Raw genomic sequence first — 18498 nt, 5'->3', positions numbered from 1 at the left:
GTGTACGGAGCTAGTAGAGAGCGAGGCGAAGCGAGTTGCGAGCTAAGAGGAGGAGATGCGTGTGTGGAGGTGTGGGCGTTGGAAATGCGACATCTGCATGGTGAGGAGCCGATTGGACTCACGTGGGGTAGGGGATCGGGAGGTGAACTGTGGTGGATAAGGATTGTTGGAACTGGTCAATTAGGGTTAAGAATTAGGAGTTGTTATATGTATACTTGATTGGATATCAGGCCTCTTGTGCGGCCTGGACCATTTTAGCAGGTTGTGCATGCCTAGGAGCGGTCTAGGCACGGCACGGTGGATCGGGCTATGTCGTGTTTGGGTTGGGCCAAAATAGCGGGCTTTCACTGGGCTACCATACCTTGAGTTGCATAGCCATATGAATTGGCATGAACTTGTACCCTAAAAAAGCAACAACTATAGTTTAAGTTATGTATATTATGGTCTTATTTAAATTCAGAGTGTAAAGTTTTGAGGTGTCACATGGAGTGTCGCATGGGGTGTTCGGATACTAATAAAAAAATAAATTACAGAATCCGTTAGTAATCCACAAGATGAATTTATTAAGCCTAATTAATTTGTCATCAGCACATGTGTTACTGTAGCACCACATTATCAAATCATGGACTAATTAGGCTTAAAATATTCATCTCACAAATTAGTCACAAACGTTGCAATTAGTTATTTTTAGTCTATATTTAATACTCTATACATGTGTCTAAATATTCGATTGAATATGGAGTAAATTTTAGGAGGAGGAACTAAACAAGGCCAATATATATGATGTTGTATACTTTTGCAGGGTAGAAATCTGTTTCTCTAAACAGTCTAGGTTCTTAGCCATACACCCACTGAATCAGTTCCTTGTGTCCTCAAAATTCTAAAGTTGCCTTTTTAGCGACTGGATTCGATCTCAAGCCTCTTGCTTCGCTCGGTCAATACCTTACAATTTTATCGTTACTAGGTAGCGTGCCCGTGCGTTGCTACGAGATAACTAACAATTTATACTAAAAATACACGGATCGCACGATAAGATAACAATACTGTGAAAATTAAATACCAACATTAAAGTGATATTTAATCCAAAAAGCAAAGTTTATGAATTTAACATAGTCACGGAGTGCGCGGCGTCGCAGGCTCACAAACTCTACTTTAGAGACCTTTTCGTGATGCGGCTAAGATAATGTTTTATATTGGTAGGAAGAAATCTCCGATATTTATTTCTTTCATTGTAATCCATTTATCTGGACAATATTTGAGGTGAGGGCACGGTTACAGTTTTTACTAGCTTTGTGATATTGTCCGAAGCTATGAGATGATTGATGTCTTGCAATGATCCTTTCAGAGATTAGGTCGAATCCAACCTAGAGCCTCGGAACCCTACATCTTTTCCTAGATGGGCTTCACTTCGGATGCACTGGTAGCAATATCAACGATCTCCAATCGATGGACCAAGTCGTATGGATCCCCATACAATGGCTCAGACATGTAGATTTTGTTCTCCTTGTACTTGGATACACTTGTTCCACTAAAACTTTCATTAAAATATTTAGATACGAACAGTGTTTGATCACCGATGTCCCTCACCCTGGACCACTCCGGCGTACAGTCGTGGAGGTTGCACTTGTAGATTGCGCTACTGTAGGTGAAGCTCTATGTCTCGTGGAACGTGCTCACCATAGCACCCACAATGTGTAGCTCACCGTTTGATTCCAGGTAGCTACGGTGGCAGAGCCTCGTAGGTGGCGATAGCGATGGTAGCAGCGTCGTGGTTGGAGTAGCGCCGGCGGCGTTGCTGCTGTAGACGGAGATTTCTCCACTGCAGTCGATCACCAAGAACTTGTCTTGGTAGTAGACGATGGACCCCACGGAGAACTCCACTTTGGTGTCGAGCAACGTCCATGCGCTGTCGACTCTAACCCGGCAGAACACAACCTTCATATAGCACCCAAGCATGGCCATGGCCACGCACTCACGGCCGCGCGGCGCCAGGCGGCGCCGAGAGTACGATCTCACGGAAGAACACATCCCTCATGTCTTCTAGCTTGATGGCTATGCCTGTGGCATCCACGTCCCCATAGCCGTTGGTGGGATGGAGGACCCACCGGCCGTGGACCCTAGACACGTGTTCCGATGAGGACGCCGCCACGATGTGTTCGCCTGCTAGCGGGAGCTCAATGCGGAGGGTACGGGCACCGACGAATGGATTCAGCAGCGTCACGGACGCCGCCTTGTCCATGAGCGCCAGCCACCCACACGAGGAGCTGCATGCCACCTTGCCGCGCACGTCGGGTAGCGTCTTGGACAAAACCTTCTCCAAGATGCAGTAGAAGCCGACACGGTCCGAGTCGGGGTCGAACGGGAGCAACAGGAGCGGCCCGAAGGTCGCGAACGGGGCGGCGGCGCGCCATGGGGAACAAGTGGATCGGAAGGACGCCGCGTTGTGGCCTAACACGAGACGCTGCCCGATGGACTTGAGGAGATCCTCTAGTAGACCGGATCTCCAGTCAGGGAGAGGTAGGGACCTTCTCTTGGGATTGGGAGGCTGAGCCATGGAAGACAGATGAACAGACCCAAGGGCAATTTCAGCAAGAAATAGCAAGTGAGGGCGATGGAACACGTGAACGTAAAACCAAATGAAAGGAGGAAAAGCTGTCCCTTTTGTAAATGCAAAGAGGGGGAGTAATTAAATGTAGGCAGATTTGGCAAGGTTCTCAGAAATACAAAGGGGTTCCTTTTGTCTTAATTCTCTTTCCTTCTGTGTTAATTCTCTTTCCTTCTATGTTAATTCTCTTTCTTTTTGCTCGTTGCCATGTTTGCTGGTGCATGCAAACATGCAATGTGTATATGGATAGCACAATAATTTTCTACTTTATATTTTGTCGTGATTCCTCTATCACATGACAGGCAATATTCAATCAAGGAGAATAACATGATCAATCAGTAATTAAGATTAACCTGTAATCAATGTGTAATCGGTTTCATGGCAAAGGAATAACAATTTTGAAGAAGAAATTTGAATATCATTTGACATATTTAGTTGGACGTATATAGCTGTGGGGAGAAGCCTTAAAACTAAGCAACTGAGTTTTCGGTTAGTCGTGGCCATGGAAATGAGTATAAATGGTACAAAGAGTAATATGCATAGGGCCCCAAAGAGATATGTATAGCAGAAAAGCTAGAAAAGTTGCATCAAGAACATGTAAGTAGAGAAAATGGCAAACTAAGCAAATCATAAAGAGGTGACAATGTCTGAGCTGTAGTGAGTTATGGAGCAAACATTGTGTAAATCAGCGTATCTAGTTTTGTTTAGAGGAAGCAGTGAGCTGAAGCCTATCATCACACTTAAGTCTGGATATGAACTGGAGGCAGCATTGAGGAATTTAACACATTGTTAAAATTGAAGGTTGGGCACATAGAAATACAACTGTCAAATATTTAGGTTGTGCAGAGTAAGCAAAAGTAAATTTTATTTGAGGTCAGGTTAACATTTAGTATTGTGTAATTGCAAAGTTAGAAGTAACTTTTAATACATGGTGTGCATTATGTACATATATTTGTATGCGACAAAAGGATGGGGGTATGAATATTATGTATCATAACCGTGATTAATAAATGGAAAAACACAAGATGGAAGGACGCACAATATTACATTCTTAATTAAAACATTAGGAATCCTTACCATCCCAAAATGCCTTATTAGACCTCTCAATGGATCCATGCAGTGGAGCATACTGCCATATATATTATCGAATAGATAAGCAACAGGATTTCCCAAATTAATTTGGTAACCTAAAAAATAAAAGATGTGTCAGGCAAAGTAACGAGGGCATTGTATAAAAAAAGTAAAGAGGCTAATTTTACAATAATGAAAGGTAATACATGGCAGATAATATGTAGGCAGAATGTACATTGGGGGGTTCCTGCAACTACAGACACATGATATTTGATAATAAACCAATCAAGCATGCAACTACAAAGATACTGCACATGTGAACTACATCTTATTAGAAATAGTTTGCCAATGCCAGCCCAATGTGATCAAGCTTTTCCAAATCCGTTTATGTTTTTAATCACCACCAAAGTTCGGCTAGCAGTATGGTTAGCATGCTTTGTAATGAAGGATAAATAGGAAAAACAGAGTGCTGCCTCACTTGGTTAACTTCTTTTCTGGTACCCAAAAGTATAAATTTCACTTAAGGCACTAATTAAATTAGATACGATGCTAAATATATAGAGGTCGCTATATGTATAAAGATCAATTTTCCAAAATTGGTAAAAGTTGATATGATATTAGGTGCTATGAGAAGATAACTGAGTCTATATGCTTTGTGAGAGAGCTGAAACACAAACATACCTATTTTTTTAACTGGACTCCTGTAGCAATGTTATAATGGATACTAATTAAGTTTCCTATTTTTTTCTAGTATGTCCTTTACTGTAAGCAAAATGTAGCTAATATAGAATGCATGAAGGAAGCGAATTATGCTAAAACAGAGGCAGGAGTAGGAAGAGGTAGCACCAGAGTTTGACAAAACTGCATGGCATGAATCTTCTGCAGTAGGATAACCAGAGTACGACAACATATAATCGACAAACACCATCCTCTGTAAAATTGCAGTGTGGCAGCCTTGACTGGCAATGTAATTTGTAGAATTTAATCTAATACACAATTATTTCAGAATCATGTCAGGATTCATAATATGCTCTATGCAAAAACTTGCACTATTTTGTAGCTTAACATGAGTACCAATCACCAGGTCAGTAGAACAGGAAGCAGGTCAGCTCTTCGAACCGGATTCTTGACCACCGATCAAGGTGCCTATTGTTAGGCCTACATAATTAGCATAATCCAGAGTACGTATTATTGATAGGATCAGAGGCAAGTCAACTGCAGGGATACATGATTTGACACAATCCATGTTTTGCAGCGATAACCCAAAATAAGTATATCTATCAAAATGCTCGACTCACTATATCAGAAACTGGATATTTGTATGAAGAATCGGGGATAGAAAATATCAAGCAACAAACTGAAAATGCAATATCAAATACCACCAAACCTTGAAAAGATTGATTTGCTCTTAGTTGATTCAATTGCACATTGATCTAGACACAATATATTTAAGATATCTCCCATCTCATCTCTGTAAAAAGCAATGATGATTAGGCGAACTTCTGCAGTCTGAACTGAATAGTTCTTGCATCACAATATATTAACATGGATTCTTAACTTGGTAAAAAGGTGGGACTATATAAATGAATAAAAATTCCTTTTCCAAAGTGAACTGATATGAAGATAATATCTTAGGATATAAATGAACAATATTACTGCAGCGAAAATGAATAATGCAATATCTCATTCACCTGCTAGGTAACCAAGTATGATTAGCTAGTTGGATAAGAAATTATTTCTTTTTTTCGCGATTCACCTGTAAAGAGGGATCCAAATTAAACAGACGATTGATGTATACATTGCCGAGGCGACACTTAGGATAGCACGCCATCATGGAAGGGATGATGGTAGTAAGTGAGACTATATTCCCCACTCATGGAGAAAACTATAGATCAAACCAGACATAATTACAAAAGTATTGGTGAGAAACTTTAGTCCAAACATAAATGGCAGAAGGACTTCCTTAAATTTTAAGAACACTATTAATCTCACATTGTCATTATTAAAAGAAGAAAAATGGAGACTATGACCAGCATAAGGTTCTATTGTGAATCAAGATCCTCCACATCTCCATTGAAACATAACTGTAAAGATAAAATGGTTTTTAGCATGAACCAACAATAGGGAATGCTAGAAGTACCATATTTGTGCATATAAAGATGCCATGTACACATATAAATAAATATGGAAATGGAACAATAGTATGAGACAATCGAAGTCAGATTGGTACGCACCAAACTGAACCATCATTGGCCAGTGTTTTCTAAAAAAATGGAATTGGTTCGGCCGTTTAGACGTTGCCATCGTTGGTCCGCCTGACTGGCCTGGTAGAGAAGGGGTTATTACCGATGCCTAGAGCAAGTCTTTGGCGTGGAAATCACGCATAAGGAATGAAGACATAACCAAATCAGATCCGGACGCAACAATGAGACCGAGATCGAGAAGAAGGCAGAGATTGGACAGACCGAGAATTCAAGATCGAAAAGGGTACACGTACCTATCGTTGTCAGGACGATGGCAAGGTATTCGAGGATGGCGGCGAGGTCTGGTGAGGTATTAGAAGACAACGGGGAGCCCATACTTGCCGACGGAGATGACGATGGCCGCGGCCTCTAATCGGCGCCTAGGCCATCACCGCCCCTCTGTCATGGTCCGCTACCGCAGCCACCGGCACAACAAGGTACCACATCCACGTGCGTCAGCGCTGGGCAAGAGAAAGAGGCAACAAAGATCTGCCGGTGGCGGCGTCTGCGCACTGGGCAGGGAGAGGACAAAGCGGAGGCGATGACGGCGAGGCACCCGGGCGTGGCATCTACGGGCGTTTGCGGCCGGTGGAGAGGACGAGGACCAAGAGATGGAGGCGGAGGCGGAGGCAGGGACCGGCGAGGCACTCGGGCTACGCGCGCTGCGGGCGGTGGAAAGGAAGAGGACGGACAGAGAGATGGGGGCTCGTACGGACGCGTAGGAGGCGGAGGGAGGGGAAGCGGATGTGCTGCTGCCTGCAGGGGCTGAAGTGGAGCGCGGGGAGTGGTGGCCGCAGGTATGGTGTCGAGGGTCAGCTCCGCCTCCAGTGCAGGTTCGAGCCACGGTGCAGCAGTGCCCGCAGCCGTGGGCGTCGAGGTCGTCGGAGGTGGAGGCCATGGGCGTCGGGGTGGTGTGGGTGGCGGCGTGGACCTTCAGGATGGGCATCGACGACGGCGGATCTAGTGCGGGACCCGCCCGCATGGGGATGAGGGAGGGGGCCCTGCGCCGTGGTGGCCGCTAGCAGGCGGCCTGGCGTCCTTGGCCGGTGCCCTCACCTGGTGGGCGGCTCGCTCCCCTGGTGGGATGAGAGTTGGAGGAGTCGTCGTCGCACGCGTGGGAGAGGAGGCGTCGGGGGAGTCGTGCGGGGTGGAAGGCGTCGGGGCTGAGGGGGAGGCGATTCTCATGGACAGGCAGACAGACGAACCAAAATAAATGTCTCACCAAAAAATGTCCACGCTTTGTTCTTTTTAGTTGTAGCAGACTGTTTGACAGGAGGGATAACCAGAAAAAGGCAAAGGTGGCTGACTGGCTGTGGCCATGGTGAAGGTCAGAGACTCGCCTTCAACTCCCTCCCCTTTTGTTGTAAAAAAAAACTCAGTCCCCTTCCATCCGTACGCACATGAGCATGAATGCCATTGCCATATGATGATCGAACAATATTTATATATGGTGTCATAAATAGAAACTATATAAATTTAATCAAATTTAAATGATTTGACTTAGAGCAAAAGTAAAATTATATAAGTAAATTTTTGAAATGTTAGTGTCCGAACATCCAATCTAGGCACTAGCATCTGGACGCTCACACCAGCTGCGTCTGCCTGTGCGCCTGCGCCTCTTCACATGGGGGCCAACGCCACTATGTTTCCCGTGCATGCGTGCCCACATAGGGCCGTGTCTCGATGTGCGCTCGCTCTTGTTTCCCGCGCCTGCTGCTCGTGCCCCTTTGCTCCCACACGCATGTAGGCGGGGCCGGCAGTTCCAAGCAAGTGGTTGTGGCGGATGGGTCCCACTACAACATTGAAATACCAGATCTACTTTTATAACATCTAGATAAAACCTTTACAATATTATACTTCTAAAACAGATAAAACATTTAGGGCATACAGTTGAAACACCATTGCAACATGTGTAACATGTCGATATATTTTTGAAATATCCAGATGCAACTTTTCCAACATACAAAAAAAAAGACAGATGAAACACTTGAGACATGCGTATGTAACACTTGCAACATACGTGTGTAAAAAACGGATGAAACATGGATAAACGCTTGCAACATACGTGTACAACCATAGCAAATATGCAACATCCAATCTACTTTGCAACATCCGCATGAAATAATTGAAACATACATCTGAAACAACTGAAACACTTAAAATATAAGCTTGCAAGATGTCTGAAAAACGTTCAGAAACACTTGAAACACAGTATCCTGCACGTCATGACCTACCTGGTGGGGAACTGTGGTGGTGTAAGCCTCCCATTTCTGTCGATGGCGCGAGGTGGATGAGGGCTCAGGTGCGTTCCTGCCGATGGCGCGAGGTGGATGGGGGCGTAGGTGCAGACCTCCCCTGCTTCCCCTTCCGCGACAGAAGAGGTGGATCATCGCGGCGCTAGATGGTGGCGCTCCTGATCTCGTGTTGGCACGAGCTGTCGCTGCTGCGGTGGAGAAGAGACGTCCGACGAGTTGGAGAAGGCCGCGGCGGGCTAGAGACACAGTGGGGAGGGAGGAAGGCGGTCAGTCGAGAGACACGATGGAGAGGGATCAAGGTGGGCATTTGTGCTCGGCCACGGTGAAGATGCTGGCCATCGGGCCCCCAGCTGCCGTGGAGAACGCCAAGGCGGCGCGGCGGAGCATGTCCACTCGAGCTGCTGGTGATTTTTTCTAAAGAATGGAGACAATATAGTTAGAGACTTATGGACGAGAGGCTACGACGGTTGAGCCATTGGACCAGTGTTACGCCACGAACGAGATCTTTCGGATAGTCAGACGTCCTCTGACGTAGCATTTCTGTTTTTTTTTCACACACCGGCTTGCTACCCTTTTAAAAAATATTTTGTCCTATTTTTTAAATCTTGTGTTTGCTAAATCTTTGATTAGACAAATTAACCAAATCCTAAAACCTGAACAATTTGTCCGGCCTAAAAAAGTTTGAGCTTCTATCAGAACTGCGGAAACAGGGCCGTTCCCTGTTCCCGAAACTAGTCTTCACTCTTCACCCCTGCTGGCGGCGTGCGGAGGCCGGGTCGACAAGAGGAGATGACGTTGGCGGCGGGGCTGGGGTACTCCCTGATCGCGCTGGGCCCCGCCTTCTCCCTCTTCGCCGGCGTCGTCGCCAGGAAGCCCTTCCTCGTCCTCACCCTCCTCTCCAGGTCTTCCCCCCTGCCTCGCCCGTTTCTCGTGCTTTTTTTTTTTCTCGCAAGTTTCTCGTGCTTCTTTAGCCGCGTTTTGATCAGATCGTCCGTTGCCCTCTAGTAAAAGCGAACATTCTCTTCATCGATTGGGGTAGGAGGCGGGGGCGTTTGTTTGAGGCGTTCCAGTGTGTGGTTTCGTGAGGCAAACGCGGATTATTGGTTTACTTGTGCTAGGGTTTAGTAGTTCCTTGCGGATCGATCCGGTGCTGCTAGTTGGATTCAGCTCACATGGCGTATTGGCGTGTACTGTGTGGTTTTTGAGTTCTCAATTTATCTCATCTGTTTGCGAAATCCGTGAATCTGGTTTGGAATGAATGTGTGGATCTCAAACCTGTAGAACTTGCATTGTTGTGCTAATGATACTCTCCCTAGGTAGTTGGTAAACCAAAGCTTGTTGACAATTTACTCTGTGTGTATTGTCTCGACAACTTATATGTAGTTGTGCACCAATAAATAGGAGTTGACCTTTAATTCAGTCTCATAATGGTTCTTTTCTTCATTTTTGATTTGCACATATATTTTCATGTAGTATGAACATAAGCATTGAATTCTGTTTAATGTATATTGTCTTGACACCCCCTCCCCCCATCTTCCTTCCCAACTGACAATTCACTGCTAGAAGGATGCAAGAGAAATGGTGATTCGTCATGAAAATGTAAATTGGCATTTCAAATACCTACGATCAAAGACTGAGGAAGAACTGGTGTCATCAATTATTTTGTTAGAAGTCAACAAGAAGGATATGAGCTACAGAAAAAAAATGTTCAGAACCTGACTGAAAGATGCATGTGTGTGTGTGCGACTGTGCGTGCTATAGACCTATCTCAGAGCATTTTTCTGATACATTGCTACTACCTCAGTATCCTGACATTACACCTCTGACCTCTGCAAGTACTGAATCTGTGTGTTCTCCAATAGAATGCACTGTTAGAAATTACTCCAGAGATGTCTGCAATTGAATTTAATGGATGCATCCATTATCTGGAACGTATAACCTGGGGTATGAGAAACTTCTCGAATTATAAGGCTTAAGCTGTCATACTTTATTAATCAGTACTCACTACAGTCACAAATAAGTGATGTAACTTTTCTCCATTCATTTTTTAATGCTTGAATCTCAACATTTGGTAATCTTGAGTGATATGCTGTTCTCCTTTTGTGATGACCTTATCAAGGGAGAGGCACACACAGTCAGGGTTGGTTCGAAAGCTTTTAGTCTTGCCAGTTAAGTCTGGTCTCAATCAACGGAGAAGTTCCAACTTCCAAATGAATATGCTTAGTTTTTTCGTTCACAAGATAATGCATTAGTTTGAAAGAAAATATAAGTCGACTTAATCCTCTATGTTAGTGAACAGTTTACAGACCTGGAAATGGAAACTAGAAACCATTTTTCTCTCTATCCATGTTGCCTTCAGACCTTGATGGTAGTACGGTGAGTTCCCGTTTCCCAGAATCGCTGCCCTATTATCTTTAGTGCCTGAAACACTAAAGTATATTGTACATTCTCTTATGAATTTTGAAATGGAAGGATATATTATCATATTTAATTTAAATATTAACCTTGGCCTTTATCTTTTAGTGCAGCACCTTGTTTTGGCTTATAAGTTTGATAGTCCTCTCGGGAATATGGAGGGGATTTCTTCCTATAAAGTCAGGAGCTTGGTGGGCCTATGCGATTCTGATCCTTACATCTGTCGCATTACAAGAAGGCACTCGTCTTGTGTTTTGGAGGCTTTACAAGTAGGCCCATAAATAGAAGTTGTCCTTATCTGCTGTGGTAATTGAATATATGGGATCTGATAATAATTTTTCCAGGAAAATGGAAGAGATGCTAGATGCTTTTGCTGATAGAATATCTAAGCCACGTCTTAGTTTGACTGACAAGATGCTCATTTCTTTAGGTAAGATTTTGTTATTTTGATACAAGATGAAAAATATTTTTTTTCTAGTTTTCGTTCGTAAGTTATTCTTATTTTGATATAAGATGAAAACATCTGTTGTAGTTCTGGTTCAGGACCAAATGGTTTCTTTTCTTGGCAATTTATGTAATATTATTATTTCTCTATTGCTGCATTGTGTTTAACCCAGATTTTGAATTTAAATGAATGTATACATATTGTAAGTTGCACTTGCATATGTGCCAAATTATGCCCCAATTTTATAGAAGGGACACATAGCAAAAATTCTTCCATGGAAAGAATCGCTTGTCATGTTATTTGTAATCTTCTAGGATTTTTTTGCTAATTTTCTGGGGACTGATTCCAACAAGGTTATTAAATGCGCTAATAAATGATTTGCCAGGGCTCTAAAATTTGTGTTCATAACAGAACAGACACAGTTTCTCTGGTTGTGCATTGTTGATTTGAAACTAGGAAGTCTCCCAAACATAAGCATGGTTTGCTAACTCAGATAAGTACTTTAAATCTGAGGATATGCTTCTTTAAATCTGAGTTTATGCTTTTACTTATTGCTTGGTAGGAACAATTGCTCTTCGCTATCACTCTAGGATGTCACAACTATAACTTCTACATTTGCTCATTTTTGTTTGAAAATGTTTGTGCAGCTGGTGGTTTAGGCCATGGAGTGGCTCATGCAGTCTTTTTCTGTCTCAGTCTTTTGACTCCAGCGTTTGGTCGAGCCACATTTTATATTGAAACATGCTCAAAGATGTCATTTTTCCTTGCTTCAGGCAAGTGTTTTTCCCCCACCTTACTCCCTAATATGACTCATTACTATGGAAGGGAATAAGCATATTCATTCTAACTGGGAAAAACGAATTTGTAAGACACATTTCTTCCTAGTTATATTTGATGCAGTTTTGTGTTCTGAATTTGTTTTGCATGATATTGACCCTTATCCCTGTGCGCTATTTCAGCCCTAATTGCACTTGGATTCTTGGTCATCCATACGTTCTCAATGATTATTGCTTTTAATGCATATGACGAGAGAAAGAAAAGTGATCAAGTTTTTGTTCCAGTTATTCATTTGGCTGCTGCTGTGATGGTAAGAATGGGGACTTTATTGGTTGTGTTGGGTTGAAACTTAATGAACATGATGATGCTTGAGCTGATTTATCTTTATTTCAATTTTCATAAGTTTCTCTATATTGTTTTCTTCTAATCTATGTTGGAGGTACAGAGTGTTTTTACTCAGCCAGGGATAACACACCCAGGCGACTGCTCTTTCATATATAGGAGATAAGTAGCACATTGATTACATTGATGGCTCATTAGAGCATTAACTAAACAGCTAACTGCCTGGGTACTTGCACAGTCACTTGTGCTGCCCAAGGCCTTAATAGCAGAAACATAATTAAGCACAGATAACTAAGTGATAACTGGGAGCAGGACTTAACTTCTACAGTTCTCCCCCTAAGACCTGCTTCCCCCATCCTTGATCTTCATGATCCCAATCTTGCTTCTCATGTCTTCAAACTTGGCCTTGCCTAAGGCCTTAGTCAGAATGTCTGCCAGTTGATCATTTGTGGCGACGAACTCAGTCTTGATGCTGCCTTCTTCAACACAATCTCTGATGAAGTGTTGTTTGATTCTGATATGCTTGCTTCTGTCATGAAAGACAGGATTCTTTGCAAGTGCTATTGCTGATTTGTTATCCACTCGCAGCTCTACTACTTCCACTTTCTTTCCCAACAATTCAGCAAGTAACCTGGACAGCCACAGAGCTTGTGTTGCAGCAGTAGTCATGGCAACATACTCTGCTTCACAGCTAGATAAGGCAACCACTCTTTGTTTAATGGACTGCCAACTGACCAGATTGTTGCCTAGGAAGAATAGACAACCTGTAGTGCTCTTGCTTGAGTCAATATCTCCAGCCAAGTCTGAGTCACAGTAGCCAATGAATCTGGCTTCACTGGATGCCTTGGTGAAGTGCAGGCCATACTCCAGACTGCCTGCCACATACCGAAGGATACGCTTCACTGCCTGCTGATGCTCTATGGTGGGCCTCTCCAGAAATCTACTCACAAACCCGACTGCAAATGCCAAGTCAGGTCGAGTATGAACCAAATATCGCAGGCTTCCAACCAGCTGCCTGTACTGTGTTGGATCAACTTCCTTGGCTGTACTCTTCTTGCTCAATCTTAGCCTTTCCTCCATAGGAGTGACTGCTGGGTTGCAGTCCACCATACCACCCAATTCCAGTATCCTTTTGGCATAGTGAGTCTGTCTAAGGGTGATGCCATCGGTGCTCTGCTGTACTTCAATGCCCAGATAGAAGCTTAAGAGCCCGAGGTCACTCATCTCAAATGTTGCTTTCATTTCAGCCTTGAAGCTTTCAACATCCTGCTCTTTGGCCCCTGTGATGATCAAATCATCCATATACACACCGACAAGCAACAGAGAGTTTCCAGAACCTCGCCTATAGATTGCAGCTTCATGGTTGCTTTGTCTGAAACCTTTCTTCTTCAATGTTGAATCAAGCTTTGCATTCCATGCTCTTGGTGCTTGCCGTAGGCCATACAGAGCTTTGTGCAAGCGATACACCTTGTCTTCTTGTCCAGCAACAACAAAGCCAGGCGGCTGATGCACATATACCTCCTCGTTGAGGTCTCCATTCAGAAATGCGGACTTGACGTCCATCTGATGAACAGACCAACCCTCCTGTGCCGCCAGAGCCAACAAGACTCGAACGGATTCCATGCGTGCGACAGGGGCGAAAGCATCATCATAATCCACGCCTTCTTGCTGGACAAAGCCACGAGCGACAAGTCTGGCTTTGTGTTTGATAACATTACCGTGTTCGTCCTTCTTCAATTTGAACACCCACTTCAGGGTGATTGGACGGTGACCAGCAGGAGGCTTCACAAGCTCCCAGGTCTTGTTTCTCTCTACTGATCGCAGCTCTTCTTTCATTGCTGCGCACCACGCTGGATCTCTCTTGGCTTCAGTATGCGAAGTTGGTTCGCCAGAGTGCGTTAGATGCAGCTCTGCGAACAGGCGAGTTGCAGGTGGCGGTGTGGGCTGCTGGCCAATGATATTGCTGACAGTTCTGTAGCGAAGTGGTTCATCCTCGTGATAAGCATCCAGTCGATCATCATCATCCTCCAGAGGCGTGGCATGCTCAATCTGAGGACTTGATGGCGGTGGTGACACTTCCAGTGCCGCTGGAGCAGAATTAGCTTGAGGATGAGTTGATGCGGAGGCCTCTGCTCCTTCAACTCCAATTGGGCTGTTTGGTGCGGGTGTTCTTGGTGAATCCGGGAGCAGAGGTGACGACGGCGGCGCTGGTTCGCTCACCTCCTCTGACCAGACATACTCAACTGTGAATTCACTGCTGTTCACAGCTGATGGCCCAGATTCCGGCGAGGACCAATCCCAGCCATGTTCTTCATCAAATACAACATCACGGCTGATCCTGACACGCCTGCTCACAGGCTCAAACACCCTATATGCCTTAGCTCCTTCTGCATAACCAATAAACACGCCGGCCTCGCCGCGGTCATCAAGTTTGCGCAGCTGATTGAGCTTCCTTGTGTATGCCACACACCCAAACACTTTCATGTGTCCCAGAGTTGGTGAACGTCCATGCCAGGCCTCATATGGGGTGATCCCCTTCAACGCACGTGTCGGTGATCGGTTCAGTATGTGGACTGCTGTCATCACAGCCTCCCCCCAAAACCGAGCTGGCAGGCCCCTCTGCTTAAGCAGTGCCCTTGCCATGGCCACTACTGACTGATTGCGCCGTTCAACTACCCCATTCTGCTGAGGTGAGTGGGGAGCACTGAAGTGCCTCTTAATGCCTTGTTCTGCGCAGTAGGTAGCGAAATCAGCAACTGTGAATTCTCCTCCATTATCGGTGCGAAGCACCCTGATTTTCTGACCACTCTCCGCCTCTGCGCTCAGTTTGATGCGCTTGATGGCTTCTGCTGCTGCATCCTTGCTTGGTATGAGCGCTGCCCACATGAAACGGCTAGCGTCATCGACGAGCAGCAGGAAATATCGATTCCCTCCAGGTGTTGCAGGTGTCACTGGTCCGCAAAGATCGCCGTGCACCAGCTCAAGGGGCTGTTTGGCATGGTACTGTGTTGCAGCTGGGAACGAGCGCCTTCTCATTTTGGTGGTGACATAGGTGTCACACACCTGCTCCACTTGGTCAATAACCGGGACACCGCGCGCCATTTCCTCCTTCCCAAGTCTGCGGAGTGCATCAAAATTCAAATGCCCCATCCTCTCATGCCACTGCCACGCTACATCTCCTCTGCATGCTGCAAGACAAAGTGGCTGGGCTGCATGAAGTTGGAGTGTGTACAATCTGTTAGCCCCTCTCTTCACCTTGGCAATTAAACGGCCAGTGTGTTCCCAGATACGTAACACGTCGTGATATATCTCCACCTTGGAGCCAGTCTCGTCAAGCTGACCCAGACTGATAATGGAATTCTTCAGGGCTGGTATATAGTACACACCCTGCAGCACCCTATGCTCACCAGTTCTTCCTTCGAAAGCAATCGAACCGATGCCTTTGATGTCAACCTTGGACGCATCTCCAAATCGGACCGTGCCTCGCACGTCCGTGTTCAAGTCAGAAAAGAGCTCACGCCGTCCAGTCATATGGTGTGTAGCTCCTGAATCAAGGTACCACACATCTGCCTTTTCTTCATCGCCATTGGCACCAAGGAAGGCGCGGGCTTTTGGTTCTTCCAGATTCACCTCTTGAGCAGCATAGGTGTATGCCGGCGCGCACTTATCAAGATCAACGAGCCCATGCGCCAGAAACAGAGCCCCATCATCCTCGCATTCTGCATACTGCACACGGCCATTGTGGCCGCCGTCACCGCCGCCTGCGCCCCCTCGGCCACCAGCGTGCTGGCCTTGATTGCCACCGCGGCCGCCGCCACGACGGCCTCTGCCCCGTCCGCCGCCGCGGTCACCGCCACCATCACGGTCACCATCTCTGTCTCGCCGTGGATGAGGGCAGTCTCTTGCCCAGTGGCCCTCCTGGCCACAATTGTGGCAGGTATCGCCACAGCGTCCACCATCGCGGCCGCCGCCACGGCCCTTTCCTCGCCAGCCGCCGCGACCGCGGCCACCACTGCCGCCTTGGCCGCCGCCGCGCTGATTCTTTGAACTAGAGCCAGCAGAATCATCCCCGCCGCCCTTCTTCTCCTTCTTCCAGCGTGCGCGCCATTGCTCCTCAGTATACATGAGCTTGCCGCCGACGGTGATTGGCTCGGTAGGCGCTTGCTCTTCACGGTCATCAACAGCCTTGAGCCTCCCAGTGGCTTCCTCAAGCGTGAGCATGTCAAAGTCCAGAAACTGCTCAATAGCAACCACAATCTGCGCATACTTCGACGGTACTGTACGCAGATACTTCTCCACCACACGCCTCTCATCGATGTCCTGATCACCATGAAGGACAAGCTGTCGATGCAGAGTTGAGAGGCGGAAGGCAAAATCTTCGACGCTCTCTCCTGACTTGACACTGATGTTCTCCCAGTCGCGGCGGATGCGTTGCAGCGTCGCGCGGCGGACCCTGTCCACGCCGATGCGCGCAGCAGCTATGGCGTCCCACGCCTCCTTCGCCGTCCGCTTGTCGATGAGCGGAATCCCCATCTCCTTGGGAACCGCTGCGACAATCGCCTCCATAGCCCGCCGGTCGTCGCGGAACGAGACCCGCTCTCCTTCAAGTGCGTCCCACAGATCGCGGGCCTGCATTCGCAGTTTCATCTCTTGGCTCCATTCGTGGTAGTTCGTTTTGGACAGCATCGGCCAGTTCGTGCCGCTGCCCGAGTCCCTGTATACGACCCTGTCGTACACAGGCGACTCCCGACGCCCGCCACCGCGGCCACGCCTGCGGACTGGCGGAGATGGAGACCTCCGGCGCGGGCTCTTGACCTCCTCCTCTCCTTCTTCATACTCCAGCTCCTCTTCTTCCTTCTCTGCTGCAATCTCCTCCCTCAGCACCCGCGCGGTCCTTGCCGCCTCCTCTGCAGCCGCCGCCGCCTGCCGCGCCGCCTGGACCGCCTGCGCAGCTGCCTCCTCTGCAGCTTTTAAGCGCGCGGCCCGGCCAGAGGAGTCCTCCGCATCGCTGACGCCCTTGGCAGCCTTCCTTCGGCGCTCAGAAGATGTCGAGGCCATGGATGAGAAAGCAGGGAAGGGGGCTCGAGTAGAAGATGAGAGAGAGGTGTCTAACCTAGGCTCTGGTACCAATTGTTGGAGGTACAGAGTGTTTTTACTCAGCCAGGGATAACACACCCAGGCGACTGCTCTTTCATATATAGGAGATAAGTAGCACATTGATTACATTGATGGCTCATTAGAGCATTAACTAAACAGCTAACTGCCTGGGTACTTGCACAGTCACTTGTGCTGCCCAAGGCCTTAATAGCAGAAACATAATTAAGCACAGATAACTAAGTGATAACTGGGAGCAGGACTTAACTTCTACAATCTAAACATAGAAAACACTGGCTGCGAGCCTGCGACGCCACACCACTGTGACCTTGTTGTAAAATGTTCTTATGCTAAATCATCACTTATATTTATATATTGGTCACTTCCAGTTTATTCCTATAATTTACATCTACAGAGTCGTGTCCATTTGTAATCAACATGAGGTTTTAATTGATGAAAGTTGAATGCAAAATAATATATGATTGCTGCAATGTAATGCCACTCATGAAACAACCGTAGCAATGCCACACATAGCAACTCTTTTTATCTGCAATGGTAGTATAGTTATTTAAACTATTCAATGTTTCATTGTGGGTTTAAGACAGGCAACTCTATATTCAGTGTCATGGTCAAGGCATTATCATATTTTGATCTTTATGGTACTGTAGCTTCATGTGTTTCATCTACCTCAGTACTGAGTTGTGGTTGCAATACTGTTTTGTACGAAATCTTGTTGCTTTTAGTCAGTATGATCTGGACAGTACATTGCTGAACTTTTGCCTGACCTTGCTGCACTATGTATTCATTTCAGACACTTGTTAACCTCGCCCCAGGAGGCTGTCTCATTGGTACCCCACTGTTGTTGGTCATGGCTGCGCTGACCTTGCAGCACTGCTGGCGAGTGGCATGCCAGAGATTAACTGAGCACCGGCATCAGCAGCATAACAGCAACTAGTTCTTGCCGACTTGCCAGTGCTCCTTACATCATGTAATTCTCCCATGTATGTTTAACTGAATCTTCTGATGTATTAGGACAGACGACGGTTTATCAGAGTTGCACTGATGTTTGCATATGCAGTACATCTTAGCCGGTGAAAACGTTGTAATTGGCATTTTTATCTCTATAATCATGATTGTTAAATGGGCTAGCAATCATTATCGCTTGGATGGACTAGAACAAGTTGCTAGTTGCTAAAAAAACTCTAGTTGATCCGACTAGTCCAACTTTTAGCTAGATTATAGCCTATTTTG

General features: G+C 46.1%; 2 protein-coding genes across 2 annotated transcripts; one reads left to right on the top strand and one right to left on the bottom strand.

Moving 5' to 3' along the window:
• Positions 1-1972: 1972 nt before the first annotated feature.
• Positions 1973-2554, bottom strand: LOC136465525 (uncharacterized). Its single transcript, XM_066464221.1, has one exon. It carries the CDS (start codon positions 2552-2554, stop codon positions 1973-1975), a length of 582 nt encoding a protein of 193 aa, XP_066320318.1.
• A 6320-nt stretch (positions 2555-8874) lies between these two features.
• Positions 8875-18399, top strand: LOC136463246 (gamma-secretase subunit APH1-like). Its single transcript, XM_066462253.1, has 6 exons — positions 8875-9076; positions 10703-10858; positions 10934-11019; positions 11682-11807; positions 11994-12121; positions 18059-18399. The coding sequence occupies exons 1-6, from the start codon at positions 8964-8966 to the stop codon at positions 18200-18202; spliced, it is 753 nt and encodes a 250-aa protein (XP_066318350.1). The 5' UTR covers positions 8875-8963; the 3' UTR covers positions 18203-18399.
• Positions 18400-18498: the final 99 nt, after the last annotated feature.

Source organism: Miscanthus floridulus, chromosome 7 (genome assembly GCF_019320115.1).
Source record: "Miscanthus floridulus cultivar M001 chromosome 7, ASM1932011v1, whole genome shotgun sequence".
Taxonomy (NCBI): Eukaryota; Viridiplantae; Streptophyta; class Magnoliopsida; order Poales; family Poaceae; genus Miscanthus; species Miscanthus floridulus.
This window is presented reverse-complemented; position numbering and strand designations above follow the sequence as displayed.